The following is a 20,794-nucleotide window of genomic DNA, read 5'->3' as shown; positions in this document are numbered from 1 at the left end:
TCACTTGATTCAATTCGGAGTTAATCTTCCAGATGATTGCGTCATTGACAGAATTCTCCAATCACTGCCACCAAGCTACATGAGCTTCGTGATGAACTATAATATGCAAGGGATGAATAAGACTATTCCTAAGCTCTTCGCAATGCTGAAAGCTGCGGAGGTAGAAATCAAAAAGGAGCATCAAGTGTTGATGGTCAACAAGACCACTAGTTTCAAGAAAAAGGGCAAAGGGAAGAAGAAGGGGAACTTTAAAAAGAACAGCAAGCAAGTTGCTACTCAAGAGAAGAAACCCAAACCTGGACCTAAGCCTGAAACTGAGTGCTTCTACTGCAAGTAGACTGGTCACTGGAAGCGGAACTGCCCCAAGTATTTGGCGGATAAGAAGGATGGCAAGGTGAACAAAGGTATATGTGATATACATGTTATTGATGTGTACCTTACTAATGCTCGCAGTAGCACCTGGGTATTTGATACTGGTTCTGTTGCTAACATTTGCAACTCGAAACAGGGACTACGGATTAAGCGAAGATTGTCTAAGGACGAGGTGACGATGCGCGTGGGAAATGGTTCCAAAGTCGATGTGATCGCGGTCGGCACGCTACCTCTACATCTACCTTCGGGATTAGTATTAGACCTAAATAATTGTTATTTGGTGCCAGCGTTAAGCATGAACATTATATCTGGATCTTGTTTGATGCGAGACGGTTATTCATTTAAATCAGAGAATAATGGTTATTCTATTTATATGAGTAATATCTTTTATGGTCATGCACCCTTAAAGAGTGGTCTATTCTTATTAGATCTCGATAGTAGTGACACATATATTCATAATGTTGAAGCCAAAAGATGCAGAGTTGATAATGATAGGGCAACTTATTTGTGGCACTGCCGTTTGGGTCATATCGGTGTAAAGCGCATGAAGAAACTCCATACTGATGGACTTTTGGAACCACTTGATTATGAATCGCTTGGTACTTGCGAACCGCGCCTTATGGGTAAGATGACAAAAACACCGTTCTCCGGTACTATGGAGAGAGCAACAGATTTGTTGGAAATCATACATACAGATGTATGTGGTCTGATGAATATTGAGGCTCATGGCGGATATCGTTATTTTCTCACCTTCACAGACGACTTAAGCAGATATGGGTATATCTACTTAATGAAGCACAAGTCTGAAACGTTTGAAAAGTTCAAAGAATTTCAGAGTGAAGTTGAAAATCATCGTAACAAGAAAATAAAATTCCTACGATCTGATCGTGGAGGAGAATATTTGAGTTACGAGTTTGGTGTACATTTGAAACAATGCAGAATAGTTTCGCAACTCACGCCACCCGGAACACCACAACGTAATGGTGTGTCCGAATGTCGTAATCGTACTTTACTTGATATGGTGCGATCTATGATGTCTCTTACTGATTTACCGCTATCGTTTTGGGGTTATGCTCTAGAGACGGCCGCATTCACGTTAAATAGGGCACCATCAAAATCCGTTGAGATGACGCCTTATGAACTGTGGTTTGGCAAGAAACCAAAGTTGTCGTTTCTGAAAGTTTGGGGTTGCGATGCTTATGTGAAAAAGCTTCAACCTGATAAGCTCGAACCCAAATCAGAGAAATGTGTCTTCATAGGATATCCAAAGGAAACTATTGGATACACCTTCTATCACAGATCCGAAGGCAAAACTTTTGTTGCTAAATTCGGAAACTTTCTAGAGAAGGAGTTTCTCTCGAAAGAAGTGAGTGGGAGGAAAGTAGAACTTGATGAGGTAACTGTACCCGCTCCCTTATTGGAAAGTAGTACATCATAGAAACCAGTTTCTGTGACACCTACACCAATTAGTGAGGAAGCTAATGATGATGATCATGAAACTTCAGAACAAGATACTACTGAACCTCGTAGATCAACCAGAGTAAGATCCGCACCAGAGTGGTACGGTAATCCTGTTCTGGAAGTCATGCTACTAGATCATGATGAACCTACGAACTATGGAGAAGCAATGGTGAGCCCAGATTCCGCAAAATGGCTTGAAGCCATGAAATCTGAGATGGGATCCATGTATGAGAATAAAGTATGGACTTTGGTTGACTTGCCCAATGATCGGTAAGCAATTGAGAATAAATGGATCTTTAAGAAGAAGACTGACGCTGACGGTAATGTTACTATCTACAAAGCTCGACTTGTTGCAAAAGGTTTTCGACAAGTTCAAGGGATTGACTACGATGAGACCTTCTCACCCGTAGCGATGCTTAAGTCTGTCCGAATCATGTTAGCAATTGCCGCATTTTATGATTATGAAATTTGGCAGATGGATGTCAAAACTGCATTCCTGAATGGATTTCTGGAAGAAGAGTTGTATATGATGCAGCTGGAAGGTTTTGTCGATCCAAAGGGAGCTAACAAAGTGTGCAAGCTCCAGCGATCCATTTATGGACTGGTGCAAGCCTCTCGGAGTTGGAATAAACGCTTTGATAGTGTGATCAAAGCATTTGGTTTTGTACAGACTTTTGGAGAAGCCTGTATTTACAAGAAAGTAAGTGGGAGCTCTGTAGCATTTCTGATATTATATGTAGATGACATATTACTAATCGGAAATGATATAGAATTTCTGGATAGCATAAAGGGATACTTGAATAAGAGTTTTTCAATGAAAGACCTCGGTGAAGCTGCTTACATATTGGGCATTAAGATCTATAGAGACAGATCAAGACGCTTAATTGGACTTTCACAAAGCACATACCTTGACAAAGTTTTGAAAAAGTTCAAAATGGATCAAGCAAAGAAAGGATTCCTGCCTGTGTTACAAGGTGTGAAATTGAGTAAGACTCAATGCCCGACCAATGCAGAAGATAGAGAGAAAATGAAAGATGTTCCCTATGCTTCAGCCATAGGCTCTATCATGTATGCAATGCTGTGTACCAGACCTGATGTGTGTCTTGCTATAAGTCTAGCAGGGAGGTACCAAAGTAATCCAGGAGTGGATCACTGGACAGCGGTCAAGAACATCCTGAAATACCTGAAAAGGACTAAGGATATGTTTCTCATATATGGAGGTGACAAAGAGCTCATCGTAAATGGTTACGTTGATGCAAGCTTTGACACTGATCCGGACAATTCTAAATCGCAAACCGGATACATGTTTACATTAAACGGTGGAGCTGTCAGTTGGTGCAGTTCTAAACAAAGCATTGTGGCGGGATCTACATGTGAAGCGGAGTACATAGCTGCTTCGGAAGCAGCAAACAAAGGAGTCTGGATGAAGGAGTTCATATCCAATCTAGGTGTCATACCTAGTGCATCAGGTCCAATGAAAATCTTTTGTGACAATACTAGTGCAATTGCCTTGGCAAAGGAATCCAGATTTCACAAGAGAACCAAGCACATCAAGAGACGCTTCAATTCCATCCGGGATCTAGTCCAGGTGGGAGACATAGAGATTTGCAAGATACATACGGATCTGAATGTTGCAGACCCATTGACTAAGCCTCTTCCACGAGCAAAACATGATCAGCACCAAAGCTCCATGGGTGTTAGAATCATTACTTTGTAATCTAGATTATTGACTCTAGTGCAAGTGGGAGACTGAAGGAAATATGCCTTAGAGACAATAATAATGTTATTACTTTATTTCCTTATATCATGATAAATGTTTATTATTCATGCTAGAATTGTATTATCCGGAAACATAATACTTGTGTGAATACATAGACAAACTAAACGTCACTAGTATGTCTCTACTTGACTAGCTCGTTAATCAAAGATGGTTATGTTTCCTAACCATAGACATGTGTTGTCATTTGATTAACGGGATCACATTATTAGGAGAATGATGTGATTGACATGACCCATTCCATTAGCTTAGCACCCGATCGTTTAGTGTGTTTCTATTGCTTTCTTCATGACTTATACATGTTCCTATGACTATGAGATTATGCAACTCCCATTTGCCGGAGGAACACTTTGTGTGCTACCAAACATCACAACGTAACTGGGTGATTATAAAGGATCTCTACAGGTGTCTCCAAAGGTACATGTTGGGTTGGCGTATTTCGAGATTAGGATTTGTCACTCCGATTGTCGGAGAGGTATCTCTGGGCCCTCTCAGTAATGCACATCACATAAGCCTTGCAAGCATTGCAACTAATGAGTTAGTTGCGAGATGATGTATTACGAAACTAGTAAAGAGACTTGCCGGTAACGAGATTGAACTAGGTATTGAGATACCGACGATCGAATCTCGGGCAAGTAACATATCGATGACAAAGGGAACAACGTATGTTGTTATGCGGTCTGACCGATAAAGATCTTCGTAGAATATGTAGGAGCCAATATGAGCATCCAGGTTCCGCTATTGGTTATTGACCGGAGACGTGTCTCGGTCATGTCTACATTGTTCTCGAACCCGTAGGGTCCGCACGCTTAAGGTTTCGATGATAGTTATATTATGAGTTTATGAGTTTTGATGTACCGAAGTTAGTTCAGAGTCCCGTATGTGATCACGGACATAACGAGGAGTCTCGAAATGGTCGAGACATAAAGATTGATATATTGGACGGCTATATTCGGACACCGGAAGTGTTCCGGGTGATTTCGGAGAAAATCGGAGAGCCGGAGGGTTACCGGAACCCTACCGGGAGAAGTAATGGGCCATATGGGCCTTAGTGGAGAGAGAGAGGGGCAGCCAAGGTGGGCCGCGCGCCTCCTCCCCCCTGGTCCGAATTGGACTAGGAGAGGGGGGCGGCGCCCCCCTTTCCTTCTCCCTCCCCACTTCCTTCCCCCTCCTAGTAGGAGTCCTACTCCTACTAGGAGGAGGACTCCTCCTTGGCGCGCCTATAGGGCCGGCCGGCCTCCTCCCCTTGCTCCTTTATATACGGGGGCAGGGGGCACCCCTAGACACACAAGTTGATCCACGTGATCATATTCTTAGCCGTGTGCGGTGCCCCCTTCCACCATAATCCTCGATAATATTGTAGCGGTGCTTAGGAGAAGCCCTGCGATGGTAGTACATCAAGATCGTCACCACACTGTCGTGCTGACGGAACTCTTCCCCGACACTTTACTGGATCGGAGTCCGGGGATCGTCATCGAGCTGAACGTGTGCTAAAACTCGGAGGTGCCGTAGTTTCGGTGCTTGATCGGTCGGGCCGTGAAGACGTACGACTACATCAACCGCGTTGTGCTAACGCTTCCGTGTTGGGTCTACAAGGGTACGTAGATCACACTCTCCCCTCTCGTTGCTATGCATCACCATGATCTTGCGTGTGCGTAGGAAATTTTTTGAAATTACTACGTTCCCCAACAAAAGCTACTTGAACAAGTTTGTGACGCTTGGTTTACCTTGTCAGATTTGCCGTGGGAGTATGTGCTGTTAGATAGATAGATAGATATGTCCGTGTATACTTCAAACTTCTATCTCTTTCTTCTGTCTACCTCTTCCTCCCGATGTAATCTTCTGTTTCCCTCTCGTGTACAACTCCGAGGAGGAATCCTAGCGATCTCCCAAAACTTGTAAGCCACGACAATTGATCAATATATACAACGGCCTGAGACAAAGGGTTCAACGCTTTCCCAATCTCTACATGGTCATCAGAGCCATATCCTCATGCATCTAGCAACTCGAGAGAAAGCCCACCTAGCCCGAGAGGAAATCAGCCTAGCCGCCGCCGAGATTAGCCATGGCAGGAACCGCCGCATCCACCGCTGCTTCCACCATCTCCACGCTCGCCACGTCCACCATGAGTTCCCTGACCTCCCAATTCGCTGGCCACACCTATGCCTCATCTTCAACCTCCAGCAACTCAGCTAGCTCCCTCGGGCCACCTCCGTCAGAAAAACTGACGAGGACAAACTTCCTCCTATGGAAGGCCATAGTGCTACCCCAAATCAAGGGGGCACAGATGGATCATTATCTGGACGCCGCAAGCCAGGCGCCCCCTGCCACCATCACCGTCACCAACGATGGGAAGGAAGAACATGTCTTCAATGTCGCTCGGACGATCTGGTACGCCCAACAGCAACAACTCCAAGGGTACCTTATGGGGTCTCTTTCTCGTGAGGTTCTTGCGCAGGTTGTAACACTTCAGACGCCGGCCGAGGTGTGGAGCGCCATCCACTCCTTCTTCGCTGCACAGACGCAATCGCAGCTCGTCAACACCCGCATAGCTCTTACAAACCTCCAGAAGGGCAACCTGGGCATGCTGGAGTACCTCTCCAAGATCAAGGCCCTGACGGACGAGATTGCATGCACGGGTACTGCTCTCTCTGATGGGGAGATCGTCTCCTTCGTCCTGAAGGGCCTGGACCTCGAGTACAACTCGGTGGTCTCAACGCTCTCTGCTCGCGTCGAACCAGTCACCGTCACCGAGCTCTACAATCAACTTTTAAGCTTTGAAGCCCGCATCAACTTGCTGCGAGGAACAAATCTACGGCAGTCCTCAGTGAACGCCATGACCCATGGCCGCGGTAATGGTGGTCGTGGTCGTGGTCACCAAGGTCAGCAAGGCCGAGGTCGCGGCAACAGCAGCAACAATGGACGTGGGCGCTTCAACAACAATGGCTCATGTCCCTCCAGCAACAACGGTGGCCGACCCCGTCCTAGGTGCCAACTTTGTAAGAATCCTGGACATGAGGTACTTGATTGTTGGCATAGGTACGATGAGAATTATGTGCCCGAAGAGCGCCATGTTCTTGCTGCCTTGAGAGAACAAGGAGGAGAAGGAGACACCGTGTGGTATGCTGATTTTGGAGCAACCGATCACATCATTGGTGAACTTGAGAAGCTTGCAGCTCGTGAAAGATACTATGACAACGATCAAGTGAACACTGCCGCAACCGGTGGAGGTATGGACATACATCATATTGGTCATGCTTTCATTAATTCCCCTACATCCAAACGTGATCTTGTTTTAAAGGATGTTCTTCATGTCCCTCAAGCTAACAAAAATCTTGCATCAACTTCCTTATCCTAGGTTTGTGAGGCTTGTCAATGTGCCAAGAGTCACCAACTTCCTTATCCTAGGTCTATTAGTGTTTCTCATGCTCCTTTAGAGCTTATATTCAGTGATGTATGGGGTCATGCCAGAGATTCTTTTGGAAGGAAAATATTATGTTAGCTTCATTGATGATTATAGCAAGTTCACTTGGATATACCTGCTTAAACACAAATCTGAAGTTTTTGGTATCTTTCAGGAATTTCAAAAACTAGTTGAATGTCACTTTGATAGAAAAATTCTTGCAGTCCAAAGTGACTGGGGAGGGGAGTATGAGAAACTCAATTCCTTCTTTCGAAGTGTGGGCATCCAACATCATGTCTCTTGTCCACATGCCCACCAACAAAACGGTTCTGCCAAGCGCAAACACCGTCATATTGTCGAAGTAGGGCTATCCCTACTTGCTCATGCTTCTATGCCACTCAAATATTGGGACGAGACTTTTATTGCTGCCACATATCTTATCAACCGTTTCCCTAGTAAAGTCACTGGAAATTCAACTCCCCTAGAGCGTTTGTATCATCAAAAACCAGATTACAATTCTCTAAAAATATTTGGTTGTGCCTGTTACCCTAATCTTCGACCTTATAATCGCCACAAACTTGAGTTTCGGTCAACTCAATGTGTTTTCCTTGGCTATAGTAATCTTCACAAAGGCTACAAGTGCCTTGATGTTTCCACGGGATGAATTTATATCTCTTGTGACGTCGTTTTTGATGAGACAATTTTTCCCTTTGCTCAACTTCATCCCAACGCAGGCGCTCTCCTTCGTGAAGAAATTTCACTCCTTTCTGATCCTTTGACTTCTCCTGATCATGGGGGCGAACTAATTGAAACTGATCATGAGATGAGTCCAATAGAAAAAAATTTGGATGAAAATAATGCTGCTGATGATAACAATGCTATTTCTAGACATGATTTTATGTGCGCAGAAACGGACGAAAACAGGACCAGCAGTCCGGGGGACGTGCGATCCGAGAAGGATCTCATGTCTCGCGCAGCAGCACCCGGTTCGATGCCAAGTGGCGAGGCTGGGCTGGCCACTGGCTCTGTGGCCGACCAAGGCGAGCCCACCAGCCCAACCGTGGGTGGTCACGATTCACCAGACGCCTCGCGTGGGCGGGCCGACTCTGACAGGCCGACCAACGTAGGGCCCGCCAACCAGACTTCCTGTCACGCACCCGAGCAGGCGGCACCCGTAGCTGCCATGCGGAATTCTCCGGTTCGCACACCTGGTACGAGGAAGATTTCTTTTGATGTGTCGGATGCCTCGGATCTGGAGCACCAGGATGATGGATCTCCTTCGGAGGCTGTGCCCGGATCTTCTGCGACTGAGCTGGTTGTTTCAGGATCTTCTGCATCTGAGTTTTGTACTTCCGAAAATGAAAATACTACACCAACAATTTCTGCACCAAGGATTTATGCCCGTATATCTAAAGTTTCTCAGCGCAGTACCAGGTCACAGTCTGGAATATTCAAGCCTAAAGAGTATAAAGATGGCACCGTAAGGTATGACAGTCGCAAACATGCTTTTCTTACTAGTGTTGGTGAACCTAAACATCTTAGTGATGCACTTGCACAAAAGGAGTGGAAAGAAGCTATGGATAGTGAGTATCAAGCTCTTATGAAAAATAAAACCTGGCATTTGGTTCCACCAGGAAGAGGTAAAAATGTTATTGATTGCAAGTGGGTTTACAAGATTAAAAGAAAGGCAGATGGAAGTATAGATAGATACAAGGCTAGACTAGTTGCAAAAGGTTTCAAACAAAGATTTGGGATTGATTATGAGGATACTTTCAGTCCCGTTATTAAATCAGCTACTATCAGACTTGTACTATCTATTGCTATTTCTAGAGGTTGGAGTCTACGACAGCTAGATGTTCAGAACGCGCTTCTTCATGGTGTTCTTGAGGAAGAAGTGTTCATGCGGTAACCACCAGGGTATGAGAACAAAAGCACACCACATCATGTTTGCAAATTAGATAAAGCTCTGTATGGATTAAAGCAGGCCCCTAGAGCCTGGTACTCAAGATTAAGTACTCAGTAACAACAACTTGGGTTTACTCCATCAAAGGCAGATACCTCACTATTCTTTTATAACAAAGGTAATGTAACGGTGTTTGTTCTTGTTAATGTTGATGATATAATTGTTGCCAGTTCCAGTCCAGATGCCACCACATGTCTTCTTCAAGATCTTAATATGGAGTTTGCATTGAAGGACTTGGGTAATCTTCACTATTTTCTCGGCATTGAAGTAAAACAGGTGAAAGATGGCATACTTTTAAGTTTTTAATACAGGAGAAATATACTAGTGATATTATAAAAAGGGTCGGACTAGAGCATTGTAAGCCAGTAAGTACACCACTCTCAACTTCAGAGAAACTTTCAGTTGAGGGAGGAGAGGCACTTGGTCCAGAGGATGCAACAAATTACAGAAGTGTTGTTGGTGCACTACAGTACTTGACTTTAACTTGGCCTGATATCTCATATTCTGTTAATAAGGTATGTCAATATTTGCATGCCCCTAGTACGGTTCATTGGACGACAGTTAAGCAGATTGTGAGGTATTTAAAGTTTACAATGGGACTTGGAGTTAAGATTATCAAGTCACCATCTATGCTAGTAAGTGCATATTCTGATGCAGATTGGGCAGGGTGTATTGATAATAGAAGGTCCACAAGTGGATTTGCTGTATTTCTGGGATCAAATCTTATATCATGGAGTGCAAGGAAACATGCTACCGTTTCTAGATCCAGCACTGAAGCGGAATATAAAGCATTGGCAAATGCAACTGCTGAAGTTATGTGGATCCGGACTCTTCTCTGTGAGCTAGGTATCAAAATTCCACAAGCTGCAAGGTTATGGTGTGACAACATTGGTGCAACCTACCTTTCAGCGAATCCTGTTTTTCATGCACGGACAAAACATATAGAAGTTGATTTCCACTTTGTCAGAGAAAGGGTAGCTCGAAAGCTACTTGACATCAGGTTTATTCCTACAGGAGATCAACTTGTCGATGGCTTCACTAAACCACTTACCACGAGGAGGATGAATGAGTTCAAATACATTCTAAATCTAGACAAATCTTCATAGGTTTAGATTGAGGGAGGATGTTAGATAGATAGATAGATATGTGCGTGTATACTTCAAACTTCTATCTCTTTCTTCTGTCTACCTCTTCCTCCCGATGTAATCTTCTGTTTCCCTCTCGTGTACAACTCTGAGGAGGAATCCTAGCGATCTCCCAAAACTTGTAAGCCACGACAATTACGCAGCGACACTCGTGGTCAGGATGATCTTGATCGTGGATGGGGTTTCATCCTCTTCCATAGCTCCTAGTCAACTGTTTTTTTGGCTGATCAGCTCCTGTCATTTCTGTTGTAGAGTTCAGTGGTTGATTTTTTTTGTTGCCCGTGTCTAGATGTTCAGGAAAAAATGCAACAAGAAGAACCAACAGGTCACCAAACACAACACAAGGTCGTCGGACATCACTCCCCGTCCAGGCACCTCTTTGCGTGACATTGTGAAGCACATGGCGCTGGCGGAGCTGCAGCCACCAATCGTTGAGCTTCATAGACGTATGATGCTGATAGCCTCCTTGGGTACCTTGTGCTCCAGTTCTGCTACTCCTCTACAAGGCGGGAGAGCTCCCGGCCTCCGACGACGTCCAGCCTGAAGGAAATATGCCCTAGAGGCAAAAATAAAGTTATTATTTATTTCCTTATATCATGATAAATGTTTATTATTCATGCTAGAATTGTATTAACCGGAAACATAATACATGTGTGAATACATAGACAAACAGAGTGTCACTAGTATGCCTCTACTTGACTAGCTCATTAATCAAAGATGGTTATGTTTCCTAATCATGGACAAAGAGTTGTCATTTGATTAATGGGATCACATCATTAGTTGAATGATCTGATTGACATGACCCATTCCATTAGCTTAGCACCCGATCGTTTAGTGTGTTTCTATTGCTTTCTTCATGACTTATACATGTTCCTATGACTATGAGATTATGCAACTCCCGTTTGCCGGAGGAACACTTTGTGTGCTATCAAACGTCACAACGTAAATGGGTGATTATAAAGGTACTCTACAGGTGTCTCCAAAGGTACATGTTGGGTTGGCGTATTTCGAGATTAGGATTTGTCACTCCGATTGTCGGAGAGGTATCTCTGGGCCCTCTCGGTAATGCACATCACATAAGCCTTGCAAGCATTGCAACTAATGAGTTAGTTGCGAGATGATGTATTACGGAACGAGTAAAGAGACTTGCCGGTAACGAGATTGAACTAGGTATTGAGATACCGACGATCGAATCTCGGGCAAGTAACATACCGATGACAAAGGGAACAACGTATGTTGTTATGCGGTCTGACCGATAAAGATCTTCGTAGAATATGTAGGAGCCAATATGAGCATCCAGGTTCCGCTATTGGTTATTGACCGGAGACGTGTCTCGGTCATGTCTACATTATTCTCGAACCCGTAGGGTCCGCACGCTTAAGGTTTCGATGACAGTTATATTATGAGTTTATGAGTTTTGATGTACCGAAGTTAGTTCGGAATCCCGGATGTGATCACGGACATAACGAGGAGTCTCGAAATGGTCGAGACATAAAGATTGATATATTGGACGGCTATATTCGGACACCGGAAGTGTTCCGGGGAAGTTTCGGATAAAACCGGAGCACCGGAGGGTTACCGGAACCCCCCGGGGGGTTAATGGGCCTCATGGGCCTAAAGTGGAGAAGAGGAGGGGCTGCCAGGGCAGGCCGCGCGCCCCCTCTCCCCCTAGTCCGAATTGGACAAGGAGGGAGGGGCGGCGCCCCCCCTCCTCTCTCCCTTCCTTCCCCCCTCTCCTAATTGGACAAGGAAAGGGAGGGGAGTCCTACTCCCGGTAGGAGTAGGACTCCTCCTGCGCGCCTCCTACTAGGGCCGGCCGCACCCCCCCTTGGATCCTTTATATACGGAGGCAAGAGGCACCCCATAGACACAAGTTGATCCACGTGATCATATTCTTAGCCGTGTGCGGTGCCCCCCTCCACCATAGTCCTCGATAATATTGTAGCGGTGCTTAGGCGAAGCCCTGCGACGGTAGTACATCAAGATCGTCACCACGCCGTCGTGCTGACGGAACTCTTCCCCGACACTTTGCTAGATCGGAGTTCGGGGATCGTCATCGAGCTGAACGTGTGCTAGAACTCGGAGGTGCCGTAGTTTCGGTGCTTGATCGGTCGGACCGTGGAGACGTACGACTACATCAACCAAACGCTTCCGTTGTCGATCTACAAGGGTACGTAGATCACACTCTCCCCCTCTCGTTGCTATGCATCACCATAATCTTGCATGTGCGTAGGAAATTTTTTGAAATTACTACGTAACCCAACACAGCCGTGCCCGGCTTCACATGCACAGCTATGTGGACGATCGTGCTGGCCGGCGCTGGAACCTGGAAGCCGGAGGACTGCCGTTGCGGCGCGCGTCTCTAACTTCCCTGTGGTGTTTTCTTCCAGTTAATAAGATAATTGAGGGAGGGGGAGGAGAGCCTTTAGATTGGAATGGACGACAGATTTATGAGCTGCAGCATGCATACAGTAACAACCGTACTGCAGAGGAGCCCAACCCAAGATTGTTATGTCCGTCTTATTGGGGCGTCTTCGATTCACAATATTCTAAAAGCGTAGAAGCTGGAAACATGCAGGATTGTGATAGGAATAGAAAACAGAGGATTGGGGAACTCAGGAATTATGTAAACTTGCGTTTGGTTCGCAGGAATAGGAAAACCACATAAATCCTACTACCAAACACAGTCAAATCAAAGTCAAACAAAGTGAAGAGGTATAATAATTAGGATGATATTGTTATTAACCACTAAGGACTCATGTCTAATACTTCATGTGTAGAGATTCTAAAAGGAGGTTCAACTGGATTGTAAAATTCCTGCATTTCCCCTTTAAAAGCGAGATCAAAGGAAATTCTCCTCTATTTTCCCTTTGAACCAAACGAATGAACAGTGCTACTAAAAGAAATTCTCCTGTTCCTATAATTTTCCTCTACTTTTCCTATGAACCAAACAAGCCCTTACTACAACTGCTGAAGCAAAGCATCAAGTTGCCAGGTTTTGACAGGAACTGCTGGAACCAGATATCGCCTGCTTCGGTAGTGATACAACCTCGCGCCTAGCACGTGTCAGCTCTTTCACAACATCCATCATGGAAGGCCTCTTTCCTGCATCCTCCGCGGTGCATCTAAGGGCTATCGACAGCACACTGCATACTTCCTCCAGTTCAGCAGTGCCACATACCTCACGCACTAGAGCAGGGTCGCACACTGATTCGATTATGTTGCCCTCATTCAAGGTGGAGGATACCCAGCTGACTAGATCCACATTGTCAGGAAATGAGGGATCCAGGGCCATCTTTCTGGTAATCAGTTCGAGTAATACCACTCCATAGCTGTACACGTCGAACTCTACGGTACTCCTGGTTGAAAATGCCATCTCTGCCAGAAACCATACGGTCCATTAGATATACTGATTAGAAAGAAGTTGCGGTTGTATATGCAAAGTAGTTTTTCAAAGTATTTACATGCCTATTACTGTATTACATATATGTAATACAAATGCACATTATCAGTGTATTTACAGATTTAGCAAGCCTATTTGTCAAAGGATGGGGCAACTATTGTGTATGACTGCATTGAAACAACCAAAATTACTGTTTCTTCCCTTGAATAAGCTAAATTCTAACAAGGACTTGGATAAAATTTCTTTAGAAACAGATCAAGGTTCTGATGTCATTACTTCTGACAAACACATAACATGAAATCAGTCGCAGGATGCTCAAAGGAATAGAATAAAAATATGAAATAATTTATTGACCAAGCCAAGAAAAGCATGCACCATATTTTTAACATTCATACCTGGGGCCATATACCCAACAGTGCCAACGATTCCAGTAGTTTCTGAAGCAGCAGGAGATAGGTCGATAAGCTTTGCAATGCCAAAGTCTGAAATATGTGGTACCATGTCCTTATCTAACAGTATATTTTTCGGTTTAACGTCACGGTGAATAATGGCTGGGTGGCAGTCATTGTGGAGATAAGCTAAACCATGTGCTGTACCAAGAGCTATGTCATACCGTGTCCTCCACTCTAGAACTGGAGCTGGCTCGGTCCCATGCAGAACATCATAAAGGCTGCCATTGTCCATAAATTCATAGAGGATCAACCCATACTCACGCCTGAACAAAACATCCTTTAGTTTTACTAAGTTCCTATGCCTAATTTGACCAAGCGTATTCATCTCCCTTATCATGCTTCCATGCAAAATCTTGTGTGCATGACCCACAAGCTTCTTCACGGCATATACTTCTCCTGACCTCAATGTTGCCTTGTATACAGTTCCTTGGCCACCTGTGCCGATGATGTACTTGTCATCAAAGTTTTCAATTGATTCCAAAACTTCATTTAATTTAGAAGATGAATCCCCAAAAAATGGATTTAACTCTCCCTCAGGTTTAGTCTTGGAACCTCTGTATTTCAGAAAGATACAGAGTATCATAAATGCACCGAGCAAAACTGAACCAAGACATATCATAGCTATCTTGACTCGGCTGTGTACTCCTCTTTTCCTCAATGAACTACAAGGTTCCAAAACATTAGCTCCCTTGCAAGAAGAACCAACATCATGACAAGGCATACAGAGACCTGAATTTCCACTGAATGGACTTGGTGTGGAATTCGTAAACTGTAGTAAAAGATTATCTGGCACTGGCCCGCTGAATCTGTTATTGGAAAGATTCAGGGCATATAATGCACGTAGACTTCCTAACGGAGCAAGACTCCCACTGAGATTATTAACTGACAAATCCAGATTTGCAAGATCCACCAAGTCGCCTAATTGAGATGGAATGCTGCCCTCAAGCCCATTGCTGCTAAGGTTTAATGAAGTACTCAATCTTTTCAAAGTTCCTAATGATGAAGGGAGATTGCCCCCAAGAACATTGCCACCAAGTTGTAGCTCGACTAGCCCATGTAACTGCGAGATACAATCTGGAATGCCTCCACTTAATCTATTGCCCTGTAGCCGCAGATTTAACATGAACTCCAGCTTGCATACTGTTGTGAGCACAGAACCATTCAAAGAGTTGAAACTCAAATCAAGCAAGTGCAACTTCGAACAACTGGAAATCTGTGCAGGAATTGCCCCCTCTAGGCTGTTGTGGGAGAGGTCAAGACTTTCCAACTTCACTAATTGTCCGAGTTCGGGTGGTATTGGACCACCAAGCTTGTTTTCAGACCAGTTTATCGCTGTAATGTTAGCACACCTGCCCAAGCTTGCAGGAATAGGACCACTTAAGGAATTGTGACTCAAATCTATGTGCCGCAGATTTGCACAGTCTTGGAATTGCGGAACTTGCCCACTGAGACTGTTGTTATGGAGACGAATTCGTTCCAAACTTGGGCAGTTAGCAACAGTGGACGGGATGGTACCATTGAGAAAATTATGCCCCAAGTTCCAAACTTTCAATCTTTTACCTGAACAAATGTTCGGCGGAATTCCACCAACAAACCTATTATTTGTGAAGTCAATCTGTATTAAAGGGCTGTTAATCCCAAATCCTGGTGGTATGACTCCAGTGAACAGGTTATCCTGTAGTTTGACGAACTTTAGGTGCTTCAACTCGGCCGACATTGGAGGTAGGGCCCCAGATAAGCTGTTGTTGTACAGAAGGACGGATTCGAGGCCTTGGATGCCCCAAATACCCTGAGGGAACTCCCCACTGAGGCGATTCTCAAACAGAAATAGCTGCTGCAAGTTACGCAGATTATCCAGCTGTTTCGGAACGGTGCCCTCGAGCTGGTTCGCGTCCAGCTCCAGCCACACCAGCGACCGACAGCTACCAATCTCAGGAGGGATCAGCCCAGACAAAGAATTCTGGGTAAGTATAAGGATTGATAGTTTTTTCAATAAACCGAGTGAAGTCGGTATCTGGCCAGAGAGACGGTTGTGGAGAAATGCAAGTCTGATTAAGCTGCTACAATTTCCCAGCCACCCCGGGATTTCCCCACTGATCTGATTCCAAGATAGAACAAACACTTCAAGCTTGCAGCTCTTGAATCTGAAAGAGATGTCACCTGTAAAACTGTTGTTGTTGGCCTCAAAGAGCACGAGCCCTTTGATGTTGCTCAATGATCTCGGAAGACTCCCATTCAGTTTGTTATCATATAGATACAGATTCTCCAACTTGGTGCAGTTGCCAATTGAGTCCGGCAGAGCTCCGGACAACATGTTCCCATCCAACCTAAAGTATTTCAGACTCTTCATTTCACCAACCGATGAAGGGATAGAGCCACTGAGTTTATTGTCTTGGAGATACACCCGCTCCAGAAACCGGTTCTTGAACAGTCCCTCGGGTATCTCTCCACTGAGGGAGTTGCTGTACAAAGCCAGCTGTGATAGCTTCTTCAGCTTCACGAGGGATGCCGGGATCCCACCGGAAAGGCTGTTACCTGACAGATCCAGCAGATCAAGCAGAACACAATTGCCTAGTTCACGAGGGATCGGACCGGAGATGTTGTTGCTTGACAGATCGAGTTGACGCAGGTACTTCATAAGCCCTACCTCAGGACCAATGGAACCAGAAACTTTGGAGTATGATAGATTGAGGTGAACTACATTGTTCATCTCGCACTGAACTCCCTTCCATACACAGGGAGTTGTATCAGAAGAACTCCAGTTCGAGCTTATGGTATCAGGTAGTATGAGCCTCCTGGAGAGAGCCAGAAGGGCATGGCCATCTGAACTCAAACCGCAGCAGAGCGAGACTAGGTTGGAGAAGAGAATTAAATGATGCCATGAAATTAGCCCCATTTGTTCCTGAAAATAACATAAACCTTGGATTAGTCAGCAAAAAAAGTGCATCTACTTGTAAAAACAAATTCAACAAGATAACATGTAGTATATGCTGAATTGCAGTTGTATGCGCCATTTATCCATTGCTCTGCTTGTTGAGCAACTGATTCGGTGACCCAAGTCCAAATGGATGAAGCAGGGGCGATGGACGAGCAGTTACTTCCCGCGTGGACGCCGCAGCTGGAGGATGAACGCGACCTCCTCCGGATCACCTGCATTTATGGCGAGCCCGCCGGCCGCCGCGACTCTGCGGCGACATCGGTGTCAAGCGTAGCTACTGTCCGCAACCAGAGAGGGAGCAGTATCTCCCAATCTCGGCGTGTCCCTTCTGGACCAGCTTTCTTCGCTCCCGACCTCGGAGTCCCCATCATAGCCAGCAACCTCCGTCTTTGGCCGACTCGCCACCAAGCCGGCGGCGCTGCCGCCGCTTTGGCGTGCTCCCCTGCTCTGGCGAGGCGACCGTCACCGTTCTGCGCTCTCGAATCGGCTGGACTACATGAACTGGCCCACGCATTCTCTCAAGAGTCCTAATCACTATTTTGTGCTGTCATTTTCTTTTCCTTTTGCTAAAAAAAACTTGTTTGTGTTGTCCTTTCCTTTTCCTTTTATATTTTTATGGGCGCTGATCTGCGCCGGTGCGCCGGCCCAACTGTTGGGCCGGTCCAGCACCAGCCGTCAGATCCAGTGCGCTTCCCCGTCCGATTTGTCTGTTGACTTTCATCTCCTTCGTCCTCTTCGTGCGCTGCGCAGACGCCGCCCCCTGCTCGCGTGGATGTCATCTCGGCCGCCGACCGCCACCACCTCGCCTGGAACTCCTCCCTCCGCCGGTCCCCACCCTCGTCGCCGGTGCTCGCCGCCCTCGTCGTTGGTGCTCGCCGTCACAGCACACCGTCCTTGCCGGTTCCAGCAAGGACGGCGTCGCCATCACGCCCAACGTCCCCTATCCTTGCAGCACCTAGCTGTCGCCGCCATATCACGTCCGTCGCAGCACCACCGTGTCGCCGGCCGCCACTCTGACCGCCGTCGTCGATGCTCGCTGCCTGAGGTTGCACGAACAAAGGCCGCCCAATCGACACCATTTAGATGGATGTAGCAAAAACTTCGCCGGTGGTAGCAAAAAATAGCGACGGTTGCAGCAAAATCATTGTCGCCGTCGTCCAGCGTCACATCTGCGCCATTAATGGATGTAGCAAATTTTCTCGTTGGTCGTAGCAAAAGCCGACGACCGTTGCAGCAAAATAACCTCCGTCGTCGCGGGGATGTAGCTCCGTCGACGAAACATACAGCCGGATGCAGCTTTCTATGGTAGCAAAAAATATGTCGTTGAATGGATGTAGCAAACAAAAATCATCGGTCGTAGCAAAAAATGACAACGGTTGCAGCAAAATCATCGTCGCCGCCGGCACGAGGTCACGGCTTCGCCATGATGGATGTAGCAAAAACCCTCGCCGGCAGTAGCAAAATCTATCTATGGTTGAAGCTTTTTTAGTTGGGCAGTGCCGATTGAAGCTTTTCTATCTATGGTTGAAGCTTTTTTCAACCGTGGTTGAAGCTTTTTCAGTTGAAGCTTTTCTTTCAACAATTCCAACTTTTTCAGTTTGTCAGTGTTCAGTTGAAGCTTTTTTGTCTACTGCATGTAGCTTTTTACGGCAACAGATGTAGTTCGGGGCAGCTGTGGTTGCAGCTTAGTCTTCACGAGGTCCCAGATCCGACACAAGCTGGTTCCAGCAAAAATGGACACTGGTCGCAGCTCTTTTGGCCGCTGGTTGTAGCTCGCTTATCTGCCCTCACAAACAGCGCCCGTCTCCTCTCGCAGGAGCGGTGAGTGCTCAAATTTGCAGTGATGTGACCTCCCATGCCAATGGAGATAGAAGTGTGGCAGTGGTGGTGCGCCTCGCCATGCCCCACAGGAGAGAGAGAAGAAGGAACGAGAGGAAGAAAGAAAACCAGAGGAAAGAGATGACAGTGCCATCACGAGAGGAAAAAGTAAAATAGAAGGGGATGGGATTGTGGCGGGCCCAGTTGACTAGTCAACTCACATGAGCGTGACGCGGGCCGCTGGATGGCACGGGATCGCACGGCGCGCGCGCGACCGGCGTAGTTTTCGGCCGGCTCGCCGTATACAAACATTTCCCTATTTTTATTTAGGTTAAATTCCTCACTTTAGTCTGTCACATGGAAAAAGGTATACCCTCCATTCGGGTGCCTCTTGTGTTTTAGTTTTTTTTCATCTATTTGATAAATGAATATTAGCTATATTTCACAATATATACCGTTTGATAAACATTTTAAAAAAATTCAATGGTTTAGTCTAATTTTCATTGAGTATAAATCACATTTCGTTGATCAAATTAATATTTACTTTTCTTGAAATATGTGTGAAAACAATTCTTTTTGATAAAATAACATTCAAGGAGGTCTGGGCAAAATAACAAAATCGATGCTCCAAAATGCTTCCACAATATTCTTTTCATAGCATCGATTTTTTTTCTTTTTTCAGGGCTCCACCAATGTCATTTCATCAGAAAATTTTGCACGCTGTTAAAACATTAATCAATGTTTATCAAGAAAAAAAATCAGATTTGTTTTGAATTTTTTTTCTGTTCATCATAGGCATGTGCGCTCGGGGTCAAAAACTCCATGTCTCCATTCTACACTTGCTAGTACTCCCAAGAGCGTTTAGATCACTAAATTGTTTACAGAGGGAGTAATGTTTAATTTTCTTTTCAACTCCTCGCGCCAACCTACTAGTACTGTACCATCCACGTGTTGTGCGCGGATTGATCAGTGCCAACATAGAGAAGAGCCGAGAAGAAGAAAATTGGCGCGGGGACACATGACGTAGCAGTAAGGTTTAGTTTTAAATTTGGCACGAGGCGCTCGATTCGTGGGCGAGACCAAGGGCTCTGATGCAAGCAAATCATTCTCCGATCCTCCCATGTTCTCTCGCCTTCTCCACTTCTCCATCCTTTTTCTATACCGAATTTTGCTCTGAGCCGCTGCTGTTCTCAGCTCCTGACTGCATTTCTTAGTCCGCCAGTAATCTACAAGTGCAGCACTGCAGCTAGAACAATGTATATGTATGGAATGGAACCAGAGAGCGCAAGGGTTTCTAATTTGGGTATGCAAAAACTAACAATCAAGCTCCAAATCCACAACACCATTGACCACCATGCAAATATTTTGTAACGGAAAAAGTCGTCCTCTCTAGGAACCTGTGAACTAAACCCAAGGAAAAATGTTTTTCGTAACGGGAAAAGGAGTTATCTGATCCTTCCGGCCACCAACTAAAAGACCAGCAAAAGAAGAAGCTCAGGAGAAATTAACAAAGGGGAGAGGACGAGCAGACCGTACCGTAGCACCAACGCAGATCCTGCGCGCGCGTAGCTCCTCTCGCTGCAAGCTCGCCGTTGAGACCGCCGGCTGGTGAGGTTTGCTAGGATATGGCTGCTTGTTCTACTCTGCAACTGCGTCCATGGCGACGAAGGGGGCAGAGAGAGAGCACAGGTGGCTCGTCATATCATTGCTGCGACTTGGGCCTAGGATAAACAAAACCGTGCATCACGTGGGACGCGGCGATGCTTATTTCTCACGTTCGCGTGAGGGGCGGCGAATGATTTGAAGGCGTGTGGCGCGTGTATTTTATCTTACGGCGTTCCAAGTAACTGGTTAGAACAGACAGATAAACAAGGCACATTGCCTACTGTCGGTGTGAATCTACAGCGCGTACAGCGGAAGGGCTGAATAAGTTACTATATACTATAAGGACATCTCCAAACGGCAACCTGCAAACGACCCGCGTCCATCCGGATCGTATTGTCCAAATATGTTGCGGTTGTATCGATCTGCAAGACGATCCGAACCAAAGACAAACATGAGG

The 20,794-nt window shown here is 45.7% G+C and overlaps 2 protein-coding genes across 3 annotated transcripts; one reads left to right on the top strand and one right to left on the bottom strand.

Moving 5' to 3' along the window:
- The first annotated feature begins 5,675 nt into the window (after nt 1-5,675).
- On the top strand, nt 5,676-10,665 carry LOC147958904 (uncharacterized). The gene is made up of 5 exons (XM_087532357.1): nt 5,676-6,840; nt 7,748-8,918; nt 9,147-9,214; nt 9,367-9,491; nt 10,411-10,665. The coding sequence occupies exons 1-5, from the start codon at nt 5,676-5,678 to the stop codon at nt 10,663-10,665; spliced, it is 2,784 nt and encodes a 927-aa protein (XP_087388483.1).
- Nucleotides 10,666-12,832: 2,167 nt separating this feature from the next.
- On the bottom strand, nt 12,833-20,461 carry LOC125524930 (uncharacterized). 2 transcript variants are annotated; one of them, XM_048689959.2, is made up of 3 exons: nt 20,269-20,461; nt 13,920-16,878; nt 12,833-13,499 (listed from the first exon to the last, which is right to left on the bottom strand). In XM_048689959.2, the coding sequence occupies exons 2-3, from the start codon at nt 16,870-16,872 to the stop codon at nt 13,105-13,107; spliced, it is 3,348 nt and encodes a 1,115-aa protein (XP_048545916.2). In that variant the 5' UTR covers nt 16,873-16,878; nt 20,269-20,461; the 3' UTR covers nt 12,833-13,104. The 2 variants fall into 2 exon arrangements, with proteins under 2 accessions (XP_048545916.2, XP_087387510.1); XM_087531384.1 differs by lacking the exon at nt 20,269-20,461 and having other exon boundaries at nt 13,920-17,125.
- Between the last annotated feature and the right edge of the window lie 333 nt (nt 20,462-20,794).

This window comes from Triticum urartu, chromosome 7A (genome assembly GCF_056163025.1).
Source record: "Triticum urartu cultivar PI428250 chromosome 7A, HENAU_Tu73, whole genome shotgun sequence".
Classification (NCBI taxonomy): Eukaryota; Viridiplantae; Streptophyta; class Magnoliopsida; order Poales; family Poaceae; genus Triticum; species Triticum urartu.
This window is presented reverse-complemented; position numbering and strand designations above follow the sequence as displayed.

Coding starts and splice junctions, on each gene's coding strand:
- LOC147958904 (XM_087532357.1), top strand. CDS start 5,676: ATGGCAGGAACCGCCGCATCCACCGCTGCTTCCACCATCTCCACGCTC. Junction 9,215..9,366: donor GTTTGCATTGAAGGACTTGG/GTAATCTTCACT, acceptor TCTCAACTTCAG/AGAAACTTTCAGTTGAGGGA. Junction 9,492..10,410: donor TCTCATATTCTGTTAATAAG/GTATGTCAATAT, acceptor GCCCGTGTCTAG/ATGTTCAGGAAAAAATGCAA.
- LOC125524930 (XM_048689959.2), bottom strand. CDS start 16,872: ATGGGGCTAATTTCATGGCATCATTTAATTCTCTTCTCCAACCTAGTC. Junction 13,500..13,919: donor TGTTGGGTATATGGCCCCAG/GTATGAATGTTA, acceptor GGTTTCTGGCAG/AGATGGCATTTTCAACCAGG.